At 44.1% G+C, this 19,791-nt stretch overlaps 1 protein-coding gene across 1 annotated transcript; it reads left to right on the top strand.

The window, feature by feature from the left end:
• The first annotated feature begins 414 nt into the window (after window positions 1-414).
• On the top strand, window positions 415-14,197 carry BRI3BP (BRI3 binding protein). The gene is made up of 3 exons (XM_028710000.2): window positions 415-709; window positions 9,023-9,125; window positions 13,665-14,197. The coding sequence occupies exons 1-3, from the start codon at window positions 512-514 to the stop codon at window positions 14,081-14,083; spliced, it is 720 nt and encodes a 239-aa protein (XP_028565833.1). The 5' UTR covers window positions 415-511; the 3' UTR covers window positions 14,084-14,197.
• The last annotated feature ends 5,594 nt before the right edge of the window (window positions 14,198-19,791 follow it).

Genomic DNA, 19,791 nt, shown 5'->3' with positions numbered 1-19,791 from the left:
AATAGCCTGGCACCACCAGCACTGCCCACAATTCCCTTTTTAGTAGTTGGGTTGAATTTCTATACAGTTCCCAGGGAGTAAGCCCCACAGAAGACAGACTCCTAGAATGGTAGAGTTGGAAGGGCACCCAAAGGCCAGCTAGTCCTGCTGGGGAAACCCTGGCTGGTGGCCACCCACACTTCGGCCGGTTATAAATGACACATTCAAACAACAACAACCAGGGCTTTGGGTGTGAAATGAACCGTAAAAAGACGAGCGTTGTGAAGTAATACAAGGCCGGTCGGGGTCTCGAGGCCGGCGGGACTCCAGGTCCGCTCCTCTCTGAGGAAGGGAGCCGAGGCGCCATGAGGGGGCGCTGCCCCGCCGGGAAGGAAGGCGGCCGGGCCGCGAGGCGGGGCGAGCGCGGCTCTGAGGGGCCTCGGCCGCTCTCACGCTCGCCTCGCCGGCGCTCGCCGCTACGAGTAGGCCGCGGCTGGTGGCCGGCGGCGGCGGCGGCGGCGCGCGCGAGAAGATGGCGGCGCGAGGCGGGCGGCGGGCGCGGCTGCTGCTCCTTTTCTCGCTCTGGCTCCTCTTGCTGGCGGCGCCCGGGGCCCGCTCGGCGCGGGGCCGCGGGGCCGACAAGCAGAACAGCCTCCGGAGGGCCGCCAGCGGCGTCTACCAGGGCGTGAGCGGCCTCTTCGGCGAGGAGAACGTGCGCGCCCTGCAGAAGGTGAGGCGCCGGGGAGGCCGCCCGGCCTGGCGAGGGGCAGCCCCGTCGCTCCCGGGCGGGGCGGGGGGGCGGCGGCGCGGATTCCGGTTTAATTGCAGTGGATAAAAAGGGGGGCAGGTGCCTTGAGATGGGGGGCGCGGGGAGCGAGAGGGGCAACATCGGTGCCCTCTGGGTTTCTGTCAGGAAGGCTAGTGGCTTGTCTCATGGCAAGATGACAAGAACACTGTAACGGGAAACCCCCAACTTGACAGCGGCTGCAAAGATTCTGCTTGCCGAAGAATGAGGTGGCGGGAATGTCTGAATGGGTTGGGGAAATTTGGGCCATAGCAACCACAGTTAAGCGGACTCCTTTGCAAAAGAATACATAGGGAAACAGCCTGACGAACCGTATAGAAGGAATACGTGTAAAGCGGGCTTGGGTGTTCGCGGTTGTTCGCGCGCGCAACCAATTCAGTGGCCAATGCTGCTTCCAGCCTTTACCTGTCACAGTAGTTCTTTATGATCTTCGTATTTGGTTCGTTTTTGTAGGCTAATAAAATGCAGTTTTGTTTCAAATGGTAGCAGTAGTGATGGGTAGGAGTGAGCGGTAGGGGTGATTACTGGAGTTGGAGCTTGTCCTTGGCAGAATATAGTAAAAATAGGACTGAGGAATAGGAGTAAGGAATAAGAATGCCTTTATGATACCATCACTGATAAAATTATTGACCAATAGCAATGGGAATAAGGAATAATGAAAGAAGAAAGGACCAGGAATGTTTTTCGACCTTGTTGTTTTCACAAAATAATAATTGGAGTAGGCAAGAGGAATGGAGTTATGGCCCTGTGGTTTTGACAAATGAATTGAACTGAAATAGTAATGGTGAGACTTAAATATTGATAAGAACAGGGCTTGGGGGGGTCCTGAAGGGGTGTAAGGTGGATTAACAGCTCCTATACCTGTATACCTAGAAAGAAGCCCTGTTGAGTTCAATGGGACTTGCTCCCAGGTGAAGCACTGCAGCCTATGTATGTAGCAAAAATCATATTTTCTGTTGGACTTTGACACGGCAGCACAAATATTTGAAATTAATAATTAATGTATTTATTATATGATTTATTAACTGCTTAACCCATTTTTTAGTTGTGTGTCCGTAAGGGGAATTTTAAGTATTTTTATTTTTATAAGTTTTGTTGCTGTCCAAAACATGTTTTGTGGGCAGCTTAGAAGAGTATAAGACATAATCATATTTTTTAATGAGACCTCTGGCTTTGACAAACACTCAGAACTGAAATAAATAGCAGTAGTAATAATTTTATGACCTTGTGGTTTTGACAAATAAGTTAACCTGAACCAATTATGATAATGATTTTAGTAAGTGCATTTATAACAACAGTAGGGGGAAGGGGGCAAGAGATAAAAGAGGAATTGACACTGCAATCCTATACAGAGGTACCTTGGTTTTTTTAACGTTTTGGAAGTCGAATGTTTCGGTTTTTGAACATTGAAAACCCAGAAGTAAATGATTCAGTTTTCGATCAAGCCTCGGAAGTTGAACAATGCTACAAGGCTGAGTACAAGATCTGGAGACCTACCGTAGCTGTTGCCTATTGAGTCTTGGTTTTCAAACGTTTTGGAACTCAAACGGCCTTCCAGAACAGATTACATTTGAAAACTGAGGTACCACTGCAATCCTCAGAAGTAAGCCCTAAATAGCTGTGCATAGGATTGCAGCCTGATAAATGATAAATAATATTTTCTTAGTGACCTCTAGCTTCTTACCTAAATGGATCTGAAATGATTTCAGCATGGTGCCTTCAATAGATTAATTGAGCTGAAATATTTGTTGTGAAGTGCATAAGACAACTAGATGTTCTACACAATTTACTGTACTAAATAAATAAAATCCAATGATTTTATCTGAATGACTGCAGCCCAGTCTAATAAACAAATCAATATACTGTAATGATCTCTTGTAAAAAGTGGGGAGGAGATGCTGTGTGTTTCTACATTGAAAGTGGTCAGGACTCAAGAGCTGGTAAATGGTGGACCTTACAAGCCACCTTCTGCTGGGTCACCAGCTGGTTGCATGTTTTTGGTTTTTTTTTGCAGAAGATTGTAAATTAGGCAAATTTCAATCTGATTGAGCAGAATATATTTAAACATCCATTCAATTGATGCAACTTTTCTTCACCTCTTTATATCAAGCTACACCTGTCAAAAATTCCCTCTTGCACACAATCTTCCACTGGTTTGACCCGTGTATTGGTTGGCTGTCAAAATTCCTTTTCCTATCCAGCTCTTACGGTGCAGGGGCACTGTCCTTCCTTGCAATTCATGGGAGCATGTTAGTCGGACATCTCTCTGGGCTGCAGAGACCAAAGAACACATTACTCACATATTCATATTGCAGGAGCCCAGTGTTCTTTTTCCCCCTCTGCTGGAAGAGCTCCTTGGGGTTTGAGTAGTGGAAAGCAGATAAATAACAGTGCAGAAGTGGCCATTTCCCCTGGCTTTGAAACCTGGGGAGGAGGATTCAAAATGGGAAAACTGAGGAAGAATTTGGTATCCTCCCCTGCCTCATCCATTTGCCTCCTCCTAGCAGCTTCTCTAGGAGAAAATATATCCCTTAGACTACGGTTATGGGTGGTTGCAGGGCCGTCTTTAGCATATGTGCCGCCCAGGTGCAAAGATCTGCCCAGCGCCCCCCAATTTAATTTAGCCCCCAAATTAACTTTTATTATGCTTATGTCAGACACCATGCTTACGCCTTATGTCTTGTTTACAAAAGAAGGGAGGGAAAAGAAACAAACTTTTTTATTTGCTCATTTATTTGCAATACACTTATACTTAAGTACACAATACCACCACACTTAAATTTATAAGTATTGTTTTGGCATCTACTTAGGAGAAACATCAGTCGTGTCAAAGGTGCTGCTGACCCCACTGCCGCATAGTAGCGCAGCTGCGGCAGCTCAATACAATACGTAACACAATATTTTGATGTAAGAGTTAATTTCGTGTGCACGGCACCATTGAGAATGACAAGCGCCACTGCTGGTCCGGCGCGTCTTTGGTAAATGAGCGCACAAAGTCGAAAGTCCTTTAGTGAAACAGTAGGTATACATTTCGGTAATACCTAGGTATGTATGTATTTTGTTTTTCTAGCTTGATCAAAATTATTTATTATTTTGTAACAGGTAGATACGGTAGTTAAGCGCTTAGGCGGCTTCAGTTGCGGATGCCTGCTAGAATTCAGCGCCTGGGTGCCCCACACCCCTTGCACCCTGGGTAAAGATGGCCCTGGGTGGTTGCATCCATGACTTAGTCTTAGAGATTGAATTGTGGAAGGCAGACAGTAAAGCTTTGTATCAATTCTCTGTAAGAATGGAGAATGTAGATGCAGCTTTTCTCAGCAATGATTGCTGAAATTCCTTCCTGGGCTGCTACTTTAAGGAACCAATGGAAATCTCTTTAACTGGAATGTGCTTTTTTTGAGTGATATTGCACATAAAGGTTTCTCCTCCTTCAATTCCTTTTCCTTTTTTGTCATGCCTTTTAGGTTGTAAGCCTAAAAGGGGGGACTTTATTATCACTGGCAATTTTTGTAAATCATTCTGGGACCCCCCCCTTTTTTTTGCTGAAGGGCAGGATATACTAAATCCCTTAAGTAAATACATAGTAAAGGTAAAGGTACCCCTGCCCATACGGGCCAGTCTTGACAGACTCTGGGGTTGTGCACCCATCTCACTTAAGAGGCCGGGGGCCAGCGCTGTCCGGAGACACTTCCGGGTCACGTGGCCAGCATGACAAAGCTGCATCTGGCGAGCCAGCGCAGCACACGGAACGCCGTTTACCTTCCCGCTGGTAAGCGGTCCCTATTTATCTACTTGCACCTGGGGAGGCATTGAATATCCAACCTGCTGCACCTATAAGAAATGGAAGGATTCCTTTGAGCTTGAACCTGGAGGACAGGAATTGAAGTTTTTCAGACACTATGGAAAAAGGGAACCCCAACTAATGACCTTGCCTCAATCTAGAAGACTTGTTTCTGTCTTTGACATATACCCACACTATTTGTATTTTTGCTCCTTGGCAGTACTTGCCTGACATCCTGCCAAAGCAGCACAGAAATTGATGCTTTTCCTTTCGTGACCTCCCTTTCTGCGTGAAGGTGCTGTTTGATTGCAAAGCTTAGCTTTGAAGCCGAGATGCTGTCACCATCTCTTTCTCTTGTCCACGGAAACCACAGCAGAAAGGTCATGTTTCCAAAAATGATACCTCTTTATGGGGAAGGGAAATTAGATAGGCAGAGGGTAGTGTGTATAGGAAATATTATGAAATAAGGGATACTTTTTATCCTTTAAATGAAATTGTGTTACATGAGGGAATGCACTGGTTCATTTTCCTTCAGTGCCTTTAGAAAAATGGAAAATGTGCCGCCTCCCCTTCCTATTTATCATAAGCTGATACCTGAGAGTCTCTTCAAAGTGCAGGTCTTGAAAACCAACTCACAGAATCATAGTTACAGGTAGGTAGCCGTGTTGGTCTGCCGTAGTCGAAACAAAATAAAAAAATTCCTTCCAGTAGCACCTTAGAGACCAACTAAGTTTGTTATTGGTATGAGCTTTCGTGTGCATGCACACTTCTTCAAATACCTGATATCTGATGCTCAAAAATTAAACCCAGAAAGCAAAATTTTGTTGGAGTTGTCCTACTTCTTGCTGATTCTGAAGAATTGCTTATCAGACCCACATTGTTTTATTTCTTTGCCAAGGAATTCCTGTGTATTAATCCCATGTAAGGCATTTTGCCAGTTCTTCTGGGGTACTAGCCAGGCATCTCCTCTTGGGCAACTGAGTGTATACACAGAATGTTCTAACACTTCCCTGTGATTGTGCATTGCAGGGGAACATCAGAAATTGTTGGGCAGGGGGAGCTTGTTAGCCATAGCTGATAATTTCACCAAGGAGCCCCAGGATTTAAAAACCACTGCTCTGTAGCTTGCAATTTCAGGCATGTTCTATCTGAAGTCATGTACTTTTATTATTGAGTAGTTTTTGTGCAACATGGTTATATTCTGCCAGTGGCATGGTGGATAGATGTAGGGATTATGCAGCCTTTATCCACAGGACTTTGCAGTCTTCATAGACAGCAAATTGAGGTGTAATATGGAGAGCTCAGAGATTTAAAAAATGGGTAGTGTGGTAAGGATGGAGAAAGCTGAAAATGAAGAAGGCGGTAAGAGAGAGACATTGTTGGAGGAGGAGGAGATGCTGCAGTCCTGGGAACACAGGAAGCTGCCTCATAGCGAGTCAGATTCTTTGTCCATCTGGTGGAGCAGGACAGACTTGGGATACATGCAGTTTATAAAATGAACATTAAAGGGCGGGATCTGTGGTAGAGCACATACTTTGCATGTGGAAAGTCTGAGATTTGGTCTCTGGGTAGGGCTGGAAACGGCCTATGTCTGAAGGCCGCTGCTGATCTGTACACAATTCTCAGCTGCATGGAGATGCACAAGTGGGAAGGAGGAGCAAACAGTAGTGGAAATTACACTTTGTTGGTTGCCATCCGCCTGTCTTTGGAGACGATGGAGGAGTGCGCCTTTAAGGGTGAGGTCAAACTGCTAGAAGGCTTTAGAGACATGTTTTGTTGCAGTTGGGGCAGATGGAGGCATCTGGTTGTGCTGCTGAAGATGCACGACTTGACTATCTCCAAGCACTGTGGTCTGCAAGGGATTCCCACATGGTGGGGTTGATGATGCCAGCCTTCATGTCATGTTTGCAGACATCTTTATATCACAGAGTAGAATACGGCAAATGAGCTAGGGCAGAAGGGGGCAATGGAAATTGGGTTATGAGGGAGGAGCTAAAGGCCTCTCCTAGGTTAAAAAATGTTTTTCCAGATCTGGAAAAAAGCTAGTTTGGACACCTTTTCCTTGTTGCATAGTTGTTTGTTTTTACTTGGTGAGTGGTTTTTTTTTTTAAAAGCAGCCTGAATTGGTACCAGCTCATCTTGCATATGTGGACCAGTCCATAATCCAGACATGGGAAGAATACTAAGCAATCTTCTGGTATAATTGGTTCATCTAACAGTAACATAGGAGCGATAGACATTGAATACTTGGTTAATTTTCACAAGGCTTTCTTCTAGCTCATTTACCAGGGTCATGTTTGAGCAGTAGCTAGTGTGCACAGAAGGGTTCTTTTTTTAAAAAACCACACACTCTAGGAGAGTGGTTTAAGTCAGTGTTTCCCAACCGGTGTTCCGCGGCACACTAGTGTGCCGCGAGACGTTGCCTGGTGTGCCGCGGGAAAAATTAAAAAATTCGAAAGATATCCGGAGAGGCGGCCTTCAGGCGAGTTTTAATTTTAATTTTCCTTCTCCCACTTAATGCCCCACGCTCGCCCGAGCAGCTTGCAGTCCTCGGTAACCACGGCGACCCGAGGGAGGGGAGGGAACAGGGAAGTCGAGGGCGGCGGCGAGCCGCGATGACATCAGTGGGCCGCGCCGCCTCGCCCTGGCACGGTGTGAGAGCCCCGGCTAGTGGCGCGAGCTTCAGAATAAGTGGGATCCGCGTGCGCGAGACCGAGATCGCGGGTAAGGAGCTCAGCCCTGGGCAGGAGGAAGCGGGGCCGTGCGTGCGGGCCACATCCCCACAGAGAGCGAGCCTCCCCCGGCCCACCACTCCGGGCAGGTCCACTCGCATGAGGGGGCGGCGATGGCGACGGCCGGCAGCTTGCCTGCAATGCCATCCCTTGAGCAGGCGAGGAGCCCGGAGGCTACCAGATGCGAGTCCTCTTTCCCACCCTGCTCGGGAGTCCAGAGCACTTGGTCGCATTCAGGATCTAGAGTGGGGAAGCGGGGCTTGTGTCTGGGCTGGACACATTGGGCTGCCTGTGCCGCTCGACCTGCGGGGAGAAATCAGGGTGGGAGTCACGACCGTGAGGCAGGGCTGCCAAGTGTGGCAGAAGAGGACACGGCCGTCACACCTGTCCTTAGGTAGGAGCTTCTTCCGTGTCGACCTGCTGCCCTAAAGTCTTGGCTTTTTTCTTGGCTTTTTGGCGGTTGGCACAGAAGGAAGGCAAGGGGGAGGGGAAAAAATTGAAACTTACACTTTCGTGCGTCCCTCCCGGCGTGACGCTGCGCGCTGATGTCACGGGGCTGTAATGGTGGTGTGCCTCGAGATTTTTTTCATGAAACAAGTGTGCCTTTGCCCAAAAAAGGTTGGGAAACACTGGTTTAAGTGAAGCATAGTGTAGCCCTTCCAAGAGAAATCTTGAAGAATTGTGATGGAAGAAGAAAAATAAGAGGCAAGATTTTGTGGCATGCAGGAAGCTTACCAGCCATTGTTAGTTGTTCATTCATTTAATCTCCACCATAGGTTACAAGATACTGGAGACCTTGATGACACATATTTAATTCAGAAGAATGATGGGAGTCCATTGGGTTGGGTTGGTAATGAATAAAGCATGTTTATAATTTTATTTCACTTTCCCCCACTAATATACTTAACAGTTTTGTGCTGTTTGCCTGAAATTGCTGTCATTTGCAAAATAAAATAGTGACATGTGCATATCATTAACCTTCCTTAAAAATCTTGACAGTTGCACATTGGAATGTCAGGTATTTCTGTGAGTGTGAGAATCCCAAGAGTGTAGATTTCTCAAATTACCTGTAATGAATTGGTTGAAAGTGTTTGTTTGTTGTTGTTGGTTTTTTTTGGAATTGTTTCAGTTGTAGACTAGAAAAAGCAAATATTTAAAGCCTAATCTTAGCTTTCCTTCAGTCCATTGTAATCTACAGATTTCAGCATGCCTAAGTCATGTATAGCATTAAGCTGTTCATGTGCAAAATATTGATCAGTTATTGTCTCCCAACCCTGTGAAGTATCTCCCTTCAGGGTTCCTGTCTCAGTGGCACATGCTAGCTTGCATCAGGTCCTAGGTTCTGTCTAGAGCATCTCCATTTAAAAAAGATCTCAGGTAGCAGGACCAGCTAGGATTTACTTGCCCAAGATTTGGGAAAGCAGCTGCCAGTCAGGGAACACTACTTTTGGACTAGTTTGATCAACAGTTTGACTCTATGTAAAACAGCTTCTGGGTTCAGCCCCAGAACTTATTTTCAGAACTTGGGTCCAAACCTAGAATAAGTTTGCCTCTGATCAAGTGCAGAGAACACTTCTCCTACCACTTTCAAATACTATGCCTGCCTTTGCATCTGTACATTTGATTTAAGGTTAAGAACTGTATGTAAGAGCTGGGGTGATAAATTCTTCAAGTATTGTAAGTGGAATAAAACTTCTAAGGTTTGTCTCTGCTCTGTTTTTCCAGTTTTTCTCCAAACTGACAGAGCGATTTGTATATGGTGTGGATGTTCTAGTAGATACATTTTGGAGAATATGGACTGATCTTCTGGATGTCCTTGGGATTGATGGTACGTTTGAAATGCAGAGTTGGTTTTTCCTTCATCAGTGCTACTGTTTAATAAACTCATAGGTTCTGGAACAAGTTTAAGGTAGGTTTTCTAAATATGAAGTAGTTTTGAAGCAAAATGGTATGTACAGTTCCTTAATTCGATGGAAGAAACATAAATAGTTTGATTCTCAACAGTGGTAAGTATGGGCACCAACATGTTAAAGTTGACCTCCTGGGGTGGGGGAAGGTAGGGATCTGGTCTGCCAGGTGGAAAGGTTCCCTTCCCCTGCTGTAAGGCAGTTGTTCTCACTCAGGCATTAACCAGGATGGTTGAAGGTCAAAAGAGCCGAGGGTCAACCTTCACATCTCCTTAGATCCTGTCCACACCACACCATCACGCTGCGCTTGATGAAAAGCATCCATAAGATATCTTGTTTGCCACCTTGATCTTCTTTGGGGGGGGGGGAGGCTGGGATTTAATAAATAAATAAAAGGGCAAGCAGAAACCAAGGTCATCTCTTAAGATATCTAATTTCATCCCCTGAAGGCATATGACAGATAAAAGTCATTGATGGTATGGGTGGAAAGTGGGCTTGTGGCTTAGGTTGCAATACTTAAATGGGCCCAGTTGGATTCAAGGGGGCTTGCTTCTAAGTAGAAATTTATAGGATTGCACTGAGATGGATGCCTAGAGATGGATTCTTGCCTAAGATGCAGGATTGAATACATTCTCTGAAAAGTTAGCATAACTCAATCGGACATTAGGCAACATCCTTTTTCCCTCTGAAAGGGGCAAAGGAAAGAAAACTGCCTTGTGGTTTATTTGCTTCTTGTAATTGCTCAAGGGAAAAGAGGAAGAAGCCCTTTAAAAACCCTTTCCCTCTTACTTGATGAAGTAAATTGATGTAGTCCCTACAGAATAATTGTTGTGATAAAAGTCATTAAGCTATATTTATGTTATATATAATCCCTTCTCCTAAGACAATGCGTTTTGTAGGTGCACTATGTCAAATTGCTTACTTGGAGCTATGGGGGATTTTAATAATAATGCACTGGTGTTGGGGTGGGGGGAACTTATAGAAAGTTCGTCCACTTCTGTCTCGGTTATTATACATTCTTCTGGGTGGACCTTTCCCAGCAAACCTTTGCCCAGAATTCGAACTTCTATCTTCCCCTGTTTCCTGAACTTTCTCCTGGGTTGGGACATTTTGCATGCTTCAGTTAGCTGGGCAGCCAGTCTTTCTGTCTAGGTAGCTTTAGTCCTAGTTTATCTGCATTTGTTGGGAAGTAGAAAGTGAGCAAAGGCTTTTACTTGTGCAATAAAACCATCCTTTGAGGCTGCCTGAAGGGTTTTGTGTCATAATTTGAGCCCCAAGGTCCCCAGTTCTTTTATTGTAATGCCTGGATTATTCCAGTTATTGTCTAAATATAATTTTCTAACTATGTACACTTCTGATAATTCTTTCTCACTTTGCCGTACTGTGCAAAAAGCCACCTTGTTCCCCTGTTAATTATTGCAAGATCCAGGCAGTCGTTGCCTTCCCTGGCTTAGTGTATGGTCTTGCATTTTTGAGAGCCTGGTGCTCTAGCTATAAGCTTCCAGCTTCCAATCATCATAAGTTATTTCTGGATGCTGTAACATCGTTGTCACTCCTCACACATTAATTCGTTTGAAGGGGGAAAGTGTGTTAAAAGAAGCCCTATTCTCAACATCAAGCATAGGCTGCTCCCATGGGCTCATGGTTTCAGCTGAAGTGGGCAGCCTCCACGTGTTGGGGAGGCTTTTCACTTCAGACCTTTCCCCAGTGCATGGACAGCATGGAGGCAAGGCTGGCAGGAACAAGGGAAAAGGGTGTGCAAATTTAGCTTTAAAGTTCCTTCACGCATGAAGAGAGAATGCCTGAACAGGGCTCACTGGAAACGCTCTTCTGGGTTTGTTGGCCTCTTCTCTGCTACATTCTTTATTTCCTACGCATTCATGACTCTGAGCCCTTCATCCTGGTCTGCTGAGAGATCAGCTCCTGCAATATCCCTCCTAACTTTACTCTGTTCTTCTACACAGCTAACCTTCATTTACCACTTCTCATACTTGGGGTAGGAGGGGAAGGACTTCACCCTAGTCTTCCTCAGAGCATCTCCCTCCCTCAGTCAGCCCACTCTCTTCCAAGGATGGGACAGTTGGTTCTGCCAATATTTGAACAGGTAGAACCACTGAGACCCCATACCCAGCTCATCAACACTTCCCACACACTCCTCCCTGGTCAATGCTGGGGCTGCTGGAATTGGGACGTTGCCTGGCCCAGATGCCATGCAATGATCAGCAGTACTGCTGCAGCTTGTGGAAGCAGCTGCCCCAAACCATAGCATGAACCTCTGTCATCCTGTTCCTTGGACCAGGGACCACACAGCATTCTCCAAGCTCTCTCAAGTTTTATGTGTGAAGTTTTAGTAGCAACAGTAGTAGTAATTTTTATCAGAAAAAATATAAAGTGGTTTGCAAAGAAAAATATGTAAAATAATAAACATTAAATGGAAAACATCAAAATCTATAAATAGTGCAAACTATAAAATGTCAAATTCCATAACAGAATTTCCACTCACTTAATATACTTTTAAGAACTCAGCTAGATTGGTAAAGAAAATGTGTTTTATATGTGATATAACGCTGTGACACCAGATGGCACTGTGGAGTCCAGTCTTTCCCTACCAGATTTCCCTGTATGAGTTTACAACAAGTTTAACTGAACTGCTTCTTTGACGTGTCTAGATCTAGCCCAGCACTCACTATCCACATCTACTAACACACCTGTACATCAATCAATCTGAAGACAGCTACCTACACTCCTTAACAGTTAAAGATCCAATTATCCCCTGAATACATATACAAGGACTGCCTAACGCTAGAACTACACAACCTGTACATATCGGCACAAAATATAAATCACAGTCCTTATCTGGTATAGGTGTTAGAAACAAAATACAGATGTTGTGGGGTGGGGTGGGGATCACATAGTTAAAATATGTAGTTGGGATAGAAGCCTTAGCAGTTCAGTCATGTGCCTATCCATTCAGAAGCAAGTCCCATTAAGTTCACTGGAGCTTTCTCTCAAGTAAATGTACACAGCAGCCTAAATAAGCTTTCTTATAAGAATGTTATTTTATCTGACTTCCTCCTTCAGGAACTATGGGCCAGTAGTTACAACTACTCATGTAACAACAACAACTCCCCGTCAATGATAGTGTACAAGTAAGCGACTTGAATAGGACTTTATGGGAGGGATTCTGTTGAGCTATGGCAGTCATTCCATCAGAACAAGCTTTTCAGCTTGCCAGGTGGAACAATTTCCCCTCCTCCCCACACACTGTTCTGGGGGTTCCCCCGACCCCCACCTCAAGCTAAGTGCAGGCAGGGGGAAAGTCCATTTGTGCTGGATTCCACTAGTGGGACCCATTACTTTAATCCCATCCTGTGTAAATGCAAATATTACACAAGAAATTCTCTTGGGGGGTACAGAGTGCTGCTTGTAACTAACGCCAGCTGTAAATGCATCTCCTTAAGAGTTTGATTATGCCATCCCATGACAGGGTTGGAGGAAGGGCATTTTATGTTTGCCCTGTCGAAAATTAGGAATTTTAGTTTCCTGGATTGCTTCAGTGGAAGGAGAGTACCACCAGGGAAGTGGGAATAGGTTGTACCTCAGTCGTAGAGAACATTCTTTGCATGCTGAAGGTCCCAGATTCAACCCCTGGTATCTCCAGGCAGAGATGGGAAATACTTCTCAGGCATTGTAGGCAGTAGTGATCTAGATCAGGCATCCCCAACCTGTGGCCCTCCAGATGTTTTGGCCTACAACTCCCATGATCCCTTACCACTGATCTTGTTAGCTAGGGATCATGGGAGTTGTAGTCCACAACATTTGGAGGGCTGAAGGTTGGGGATACCTGATCTAGATGAACCAATAGTCTGACTTGATGTAAGGTCCCTTAAGATCCATCTCTTCTCCCTCTCTGATCTCCATTCCAAGAGGTCTTGCCCAGAATACCTCTTTGCTCCCCTTCAAATCCTTCCTCAAACCTATTTTTCTTGAGAACTCTTTGGTTTTAATCCTATAGTCCTTTCCCTTCACTGCAAAAAACAAAACAAAAACCCAGCATTTTCTTATCTTTATCCTTGCTTTTCTCCCTCCTCCACTCACTCATTCTGTCTCCCTCAGTATCAAAAATTAGAGGGAAAGCTCCTTGCAGCAGAAATCTGTCTTTTTATTTTCCTCTTTTTAAAATTTGTTTCCTGCAAGGTTTTGGTGTATATAAATAATAATTTCTTTTGTATCGTTGGTAAGCATTACAGGAGGTGAGGCAGTGTATTATTCTCCTGCTGCCATCTTTAGAAACTACTATATATGTTCAACTCTTTCATTCTTCTGCTGAAATAGTTTCCTGCTTTTAAAGCATCATTTAGGAGTTTTCTCCTTATGCTTTTAATTATGGTATTATTCATAGCTGTATCTACAAAGGTAGTGATTATATCAAATAAAGCTTTCTCTGTTTGAATTTTCAGGTTCCAACTTGACCCATTATTTCAGCCCTGGGTCCCTCGCCAACAACCCCACCCGTGCTCTTTTGCTGATTGGCGCCATCTTGCTTGCTTATTGGTTTGTCTCTCTCCTCCTTGGGTTCTTCTTCTATCTCTTACATGTGCTGTGTGGCCGCTTCTTCTGGATCGTGAGGGTCGCCCTCTTTGCACTTTCTTGTGTGTACATCCTTCAGAAATATGAAGGTGAGCCAGAACATGCTGTCCTTCCACTGTGCTTTGTAGTTGCTGTCTATTTCATGACCGGACCTGTTGGCTTCTATTGGAGGAGGAACAGCCACAGCACCCTTGAGGAGAAGATTGACCATCTTGACAGCCAGATCCGACTCCTGAACATACGTCTTTCTAGGGTGATCGAAAACATGGATCGAGGAAGTGACCAATGAAACATGGTTTATCTCACTTTCAACACCAGCTCTCTAGGAAATCACCAAGCACTGTCTCTAGTTCATGAAAAGTTAGCGAAGCAACAAGCCAACATGGATAAAACAATGTGCAACATTAAATGTTAACATTAGTTTATCTAGACAATATACTGAAAGAAAAAAATGCACTTGTAAGATAAGATTCTTTAGCTGTATATTCAGAGATTTTCCTCCATGAGTAGAATTTTATCCGCTTACTTTTTTCCAAGCATTTAGAACATTTTTTGTAAAAGGTTTTTATAAAGGCATATTGAGTAGTCTATTTAAAATTAATTAAAAATTAAAATGAGGTTTATGCAGATTTGACATTTTAAAAAGAGAGAAAGCTTAAAGAATTCTATCAAATGCTTTCGTTATGAAAAATGTGGGGGTCAGCTTCTCATTTTTATAATTTAATCCGCCCCCCGCTCTCACTAATGACTTACTTTCATTACCTCAAGTTGCCTTTTTATATGATTGCAGTGGAAGGAATTTCTTCTAATTAGAATAGAAGATCACACACCATGGGTCTTAGTGGCAAGGGAGGAGGGCATCTGTGGGACACAAAGTGCTCTTTAAAGAAGAACTTGTGGGTTTTTCTGTGTTTTTCCCTTAGCTGGCCAAATTGAAGCAGGGATTGGGAACCTGTGGTCTTTCAGACTTTGGTGGGCCATTGACCATGATAGTTGAGTCTGGTAGATATTAGAGTCCAGTAACATCAGCAGGGCCACAGGTTCCCTATCCCTGCTGTAAGAGTTTCTCCCACGGACTTCAGCAGAGAGAGCAGCTCACGCAGAAGGCTGCATTCCTGCTCCTTTGTAGTGAATGCAGTGAATCCACTCATGCAGGATCTCCATTAGCAATGTGTAAAGGTGCACACCTCCAGAACCTCTTGCAAAGGCCCTCTTGCCACAAATACAATGGGAATTAAGAGCATTCCTAATACTCCTACCCAGTGGTTTTTTTGAGGTGGTATGTGGTGGTTACAGCATACCACGATCTCTGTTTCCCAGCCACCATCTTGCCACTGCTGCCGCTAGCCCACCCCACCCCCACCCCCGCTTGTTTGCTCGCTCGCTCGCTCGCTCCCCGCACCTGCCTGGCTTTGGGAAGGAGGGAGCAGGACACCAGGATCCTGCCTGACAGAGCCTTGTGACTTGTGCCTCATTCCCAAGCTGGGCAAGCGCTTCCTGGGCTTGGGGACTGAGACACGTGGTTCTGCCCTACTATCTTCTTCCAAAAGCCAGACGGACGGGCTTTAAAAAGGAAACTGGAGGGCCTTTGGACCCTGTCAGAGCCTCCTGCCTCTGTTCCAAAGCCAGGCAAGCGCTTCCTGGGCTTGGGGGAATGAGGCACAAGGTTCTGCCAGGATCCTGGGGCCCTGCTGCTTCCTTCCCTTAGCCCACTTGACTTTCCTTCCTCCAGCTATTTCTAGGCAGTGAGTACCAGCACCTTATTTTCTAGGGGGGAAAGCACTGCTCCTACCTAATCCCCACCTATTTTAATGCCACTTAAGCTGGAAATAACTAACAACAAAAAACAGCTTTAGTTAAATAAAAGTGACTGGAAGTGAAGGCATTGTGCAGAGTGGTGGCAGTGCAGAGTTGGCCTTTGCGATAAAATATTTTCCAAGCAGAAGGAATGTTAAACAGAAATTATGCACCACTGTCTTTAAAAGGGGGGTGGGGTGGGGGATCCTGTCAGGACCCTCTACATCAGGCTTCCTCAAACTCGGCCCTCCAGATGTTCCTGGCCTACAACTCCCATGATCCCTAGCTAGCAGGACCAGTAGTGGTCAAGGATGATGGGAATTGTAATCTCAAAGCATCTGGAAGGCAGAGTTTGAGGAAGCCTGCTCTACATGGTTTCTTTATTTGTTGGGGGAGCAGTGTATAAAATGATATTGCAAAGACATTGGCTGCTGAAGTCTTTCTCAGGACCATTAAGTGGCAATAAATTAAATTAAATAGTAACACTTTCAGGAAGATCTGGTGCTTTTTTCACTTGAAATCTGCTTCTACACCGTGGGTCTCTGATGAGGATGCTTGCATTCAGACTGCTAAGATCATAACCAAGGGATCAGCAATAGTTTGTCCAAATAATGATATGGGGTTTGTGCTGTGAAACATGCCTATGAAATAGTGATGCGGCAGTCAAGTGCTCTACAAAAAAAGTGACCTTCTGTTGCCTCAGAACCAAGTTCTATCTACTGACCCTTAGCATTTGTTTGTAAAAATAGTGTTTTTAAATAGCATGCTAGACAAAAAGCAGGAAAGCTTGGAAAGTGCTTTGCCAAATCCTGCCTACATGTGTCCATTCATAGAATGCATATAGAACTGAGTAGGATTTGGCTAAGCTACCCTATTGCTTTAGCTGGATAATACCAGAGTTGCTAAAGTTTTGTATGTAAACAAACTATACATGATATATAGATATTTAAAAATCTTGCTGCTTATGTTGACACAATTATTGGCATTTCAGATTTTGAAAGCCACAAAGAGCCACCAGATATCATTTTTTAAAAAAAGATTTTGCAGCTTATGCCTGTAAGTCAACTATCAATATTTGTGTCTTCCCTCCCCATCCCTTGCTGGTTATTTGCTCTGGAGTAAGTGTCACAACGGAACTTGATTCTGAATAAGTATACAGAGGACTGCAGCCAGTCTCTGCAATCAAATGCTCATAACTACTGTTGGAAAAATATACCCTTGGTATAAAAACTGGATTTCTTTTTAGCTGAGAAAACCTCTATAAAACCCCTGTTACCCCTATTAGCAATCCACTCATGCAGGATCTCCATTGCTTAAAATTAGTTCACCATGGCTATAGTAAATGCAAGAAGAATGTATATATTTTTATACACAAAAACATTTCACTGTATAAGGTTATTGTTGAGAGAAATACTGATGTACATAGTTTGCACACTATGCTTGGACAGTATAAGTAAAACTGGGTGTGTGTTTTCCTAGCTTCCCCCCTTCTCCATTTATGTATGGTCTGTTTTTAAAATTAGAGAGGAGCACAAACTATTGTCCAGTGTACTTGAAAAATGTTCTGACCATTATTACAAAATGCAGCTATTACACTTTTGAAGGTAAATGTGATGTTATATTAACAGTTTTCTCAAGTTCTATAGGATACAAGCATTGTTCTTCCTGTAATTGGCTCCTTTGTTCTGTTTCTTCGTAATCTCATCCCATGGGATGAGTCAGACTTCTCTGCTTTGTGCTGCTGCTATATCTAGAGGCACTTAAGAGAAGAGAAAGCACCTATATCCTCATTTAACCAATGTATACACTGAGAGACAAGAATGTTCAAGGGGCAAGCAGCAGGGCAAGGCAGTCTACTTACTACTTATCAAACCTTTATTAGGCATTATACAAATAAAACGATAAAAGAGAAAATAACATATAAAAGCCTTGAAATATATACAGAAAGGCAGCAGTTGGCTACATACATATATATATATATACATATAGAATCAGTGGTTTTCCTTGTTAACCTGCTCCTTGGAGAACTGCTTCCAAAAACTCGGCTACCCCCGCCGTTACCCTTTGGTCAACGTCGGATAGGCAGAATCCCACACATTCACCTTGCTGGGGTTCCGGACCACCCAAAAGAGGGGACAGCACGCGTTGACGGAGCGTACTGTACAATGGGCAATGAAAGAGAATATGCTCTACCGTGTCCGGGACATTCATAGAACATCTGCAGAATCTCTTGTTTCTAGGAATGTTTTGATATCTTCCCCTGACAAATGCTGAGGGAAAAACATTCAAACGGGCCAGCATAAAAGCCCTACGTTGGGCTGGGATTATTAATTTAGTGACGTAATTGGCTCTGCTATCTAAGATATTTAAATCATAGAATATGGGGGAGCAAATTTTGTTTACAGCTGCCATAATATTTTGTCTCTCGACATCCTTTAGTCTAGTTAGGATATTATGGAAAATGTATTGCTCGTTAGAATTGTACAAGGGCTCCAGCTCGATGCCTAAAGATTCAATCTTTTTTTCGAGGTACTGATACCATCTTGATTTATAGGAGTCCTTGAGCAAATCAGCGAGCAGACTTGATGGGGGGCAGCGAAAATGGCAGCGTAACCAGTACTTTATTGAGGTAGACCAGGCCCAATATTCCATTGTGTGTATGCCTATTTCTGCACACATTGTTTCATATTTGATCACAGCTGGGAGTCCAAGAGTACGTCTCAGAAAGCTGGAGTGAATCTTTTTTAGATCACTGTTATATGCTTGGACCCATAGCGGGATTCCATAGAATATCTGGGATTGCACTTTTGTTTGAAATATCTGATTGGCCGCAGGAATAAATTGATTGCCTTTCTGGTAATAAAAACGGGCAACTGCTGATGAGGTGCACTTTGCCTGTTTTATGGCATTTGTGCGATGATTTGCCCACCCTAAATTGCTCTGGAATAAGATTCCCAGGTACCTATAGATTTTCACTTGTTGGATTTCTTGCCCTCTTATTTTCCATTTCTCTAATTTCCAACCATTCGAGAAGACCAAAATTTTTGTCTTCTCATAATTTATAGAGAGTTTGTTACATTCATTCCTGTAATTGGCTCCTTTGTTCTGTTTCTTCGTAATCTCATCCCATGGGATGAGTCAGACTTCTCTGCTTTGTGCTGCTGCTATATCTAGAGGCACTTAAGAGAAGAGAAAGCACCTATATCCTCATTTAACCAATGTATACACTGAGAGACAAGAATGTTCAAGGGGCAAGCAGCAGGGCAAGGCAGTCAGTCATTGGCAGGAATAAAATCATAGGCTTAAATACACATAATCACTTTTCAGTTATCACTAACACTGCTTTGGCATTGCTGCCTATTGTGATTCCTTCAGCATGGATTTGGGTTAGAATTGCTGGGCTGCCTTGCTTATTCCTCTACAAGCTGTTGTCTTGCATTCACATCAAGAAGTTCCTCACAAAGGAGCCTATTAGGGTCAAAATTAAAAATAGCCAAAACCATATAAAGTCATAATGAGTAAGTGTAGGGAGAACATTCCAGATGTCTTAACTAGGAGGCTTGCATATGTCCTCTCTTTTCTCACCCTTGTTGCACTTCTCTGGTGTGTTAATATTCTTTTCCCTTCCATGGCTGTTAAACTACATCTGTGCTAACCATGTGCTTCTAAGGCATTCTTGGTTAGCGCCAAGGGAGACAAAGCACAGCGCCAGGGATGAGGAACTTGTTGCTTGTCAGATGTTGCTGGAGCACAACTCCCATCATCTCTGTCTGCTGGCCATTCTGATTGAAGCTGATGGGAGCTGGAGAACAACAGAATCTAGAGGGCCACATGTGCTACATCATGGCTAAAGCAAACTTCAGAAGGGAGAGGGCAATTCACACCCTAGGGCAAATGTTGAGTGAAGGCGACACTGTGGACTTCTTGCCTATGGTTAGAAGTTTGGCCCAGTGAGACACAACACAATGAATGTGAACGTGTGTTGAGCTATTTGCACTCCCAGTGTGGAAGAAACTATTGTGCATGTGTCCACCTTTGATTTCAGCTTGATAAATGAACTAACTTAATTCCTTGGAAGCTACTACTTGAGAGAACCTCGTGCTTTACTCTACCAGTGGTTCACAAATGTAGTGGAAACATCAATCTGTGTATCAGCTGTGGTGATAAATAGAACAGAGTTGCTGTTTCCTGAATGTGCTG

This window comes from Podarcis muralis, chromosome 16, assembly GCF_964188315.1.
Source record: "Podarcis muralis chromosome 16, rPodMur119.hap1.1, whole genome shotgun sequence".
In the NCBI taxonomy this organism is placed as follows: domain Eukaryota; kingdom Metazoa; phylum Chordata; class Lepidosauria; order Squamata; family Lacertidae; genus Podarcis; species Podarcis muralis.
Note: the sequence above shows the minus strand (reverse complement) of the source record. Positions and strands in the feature narration are given on the sequence as shown.

What these genes read in the sequence shown, in the direction of transcription:
- BRI3BP (XM_028710000.2), top strand. Translation starts at nt 512, where the DNA reads ATGGCGGCGCGAGGCGGGCGGCGGGCGCGGCTGCTGCTCCTTTTCTCG. An exon ending in ACGTGCGCGCCCTGCAGAAG is followed by an intron (nt 710 to 9,022) that starts GTGAGGCGCCGG and finishes CTGTTTTTCCAG; the next exon opens with TTTTTCTCCAAACTGACAGA. An exon ending in GGATGTCCTTGGGATTGATG is followed by an intron (nt 9,126 to 13,664) that starts GTACGTTTGAAA and finishes TTGAATTTTCAG; the next exon opens with GTTCCAACTTGACCCATTAT.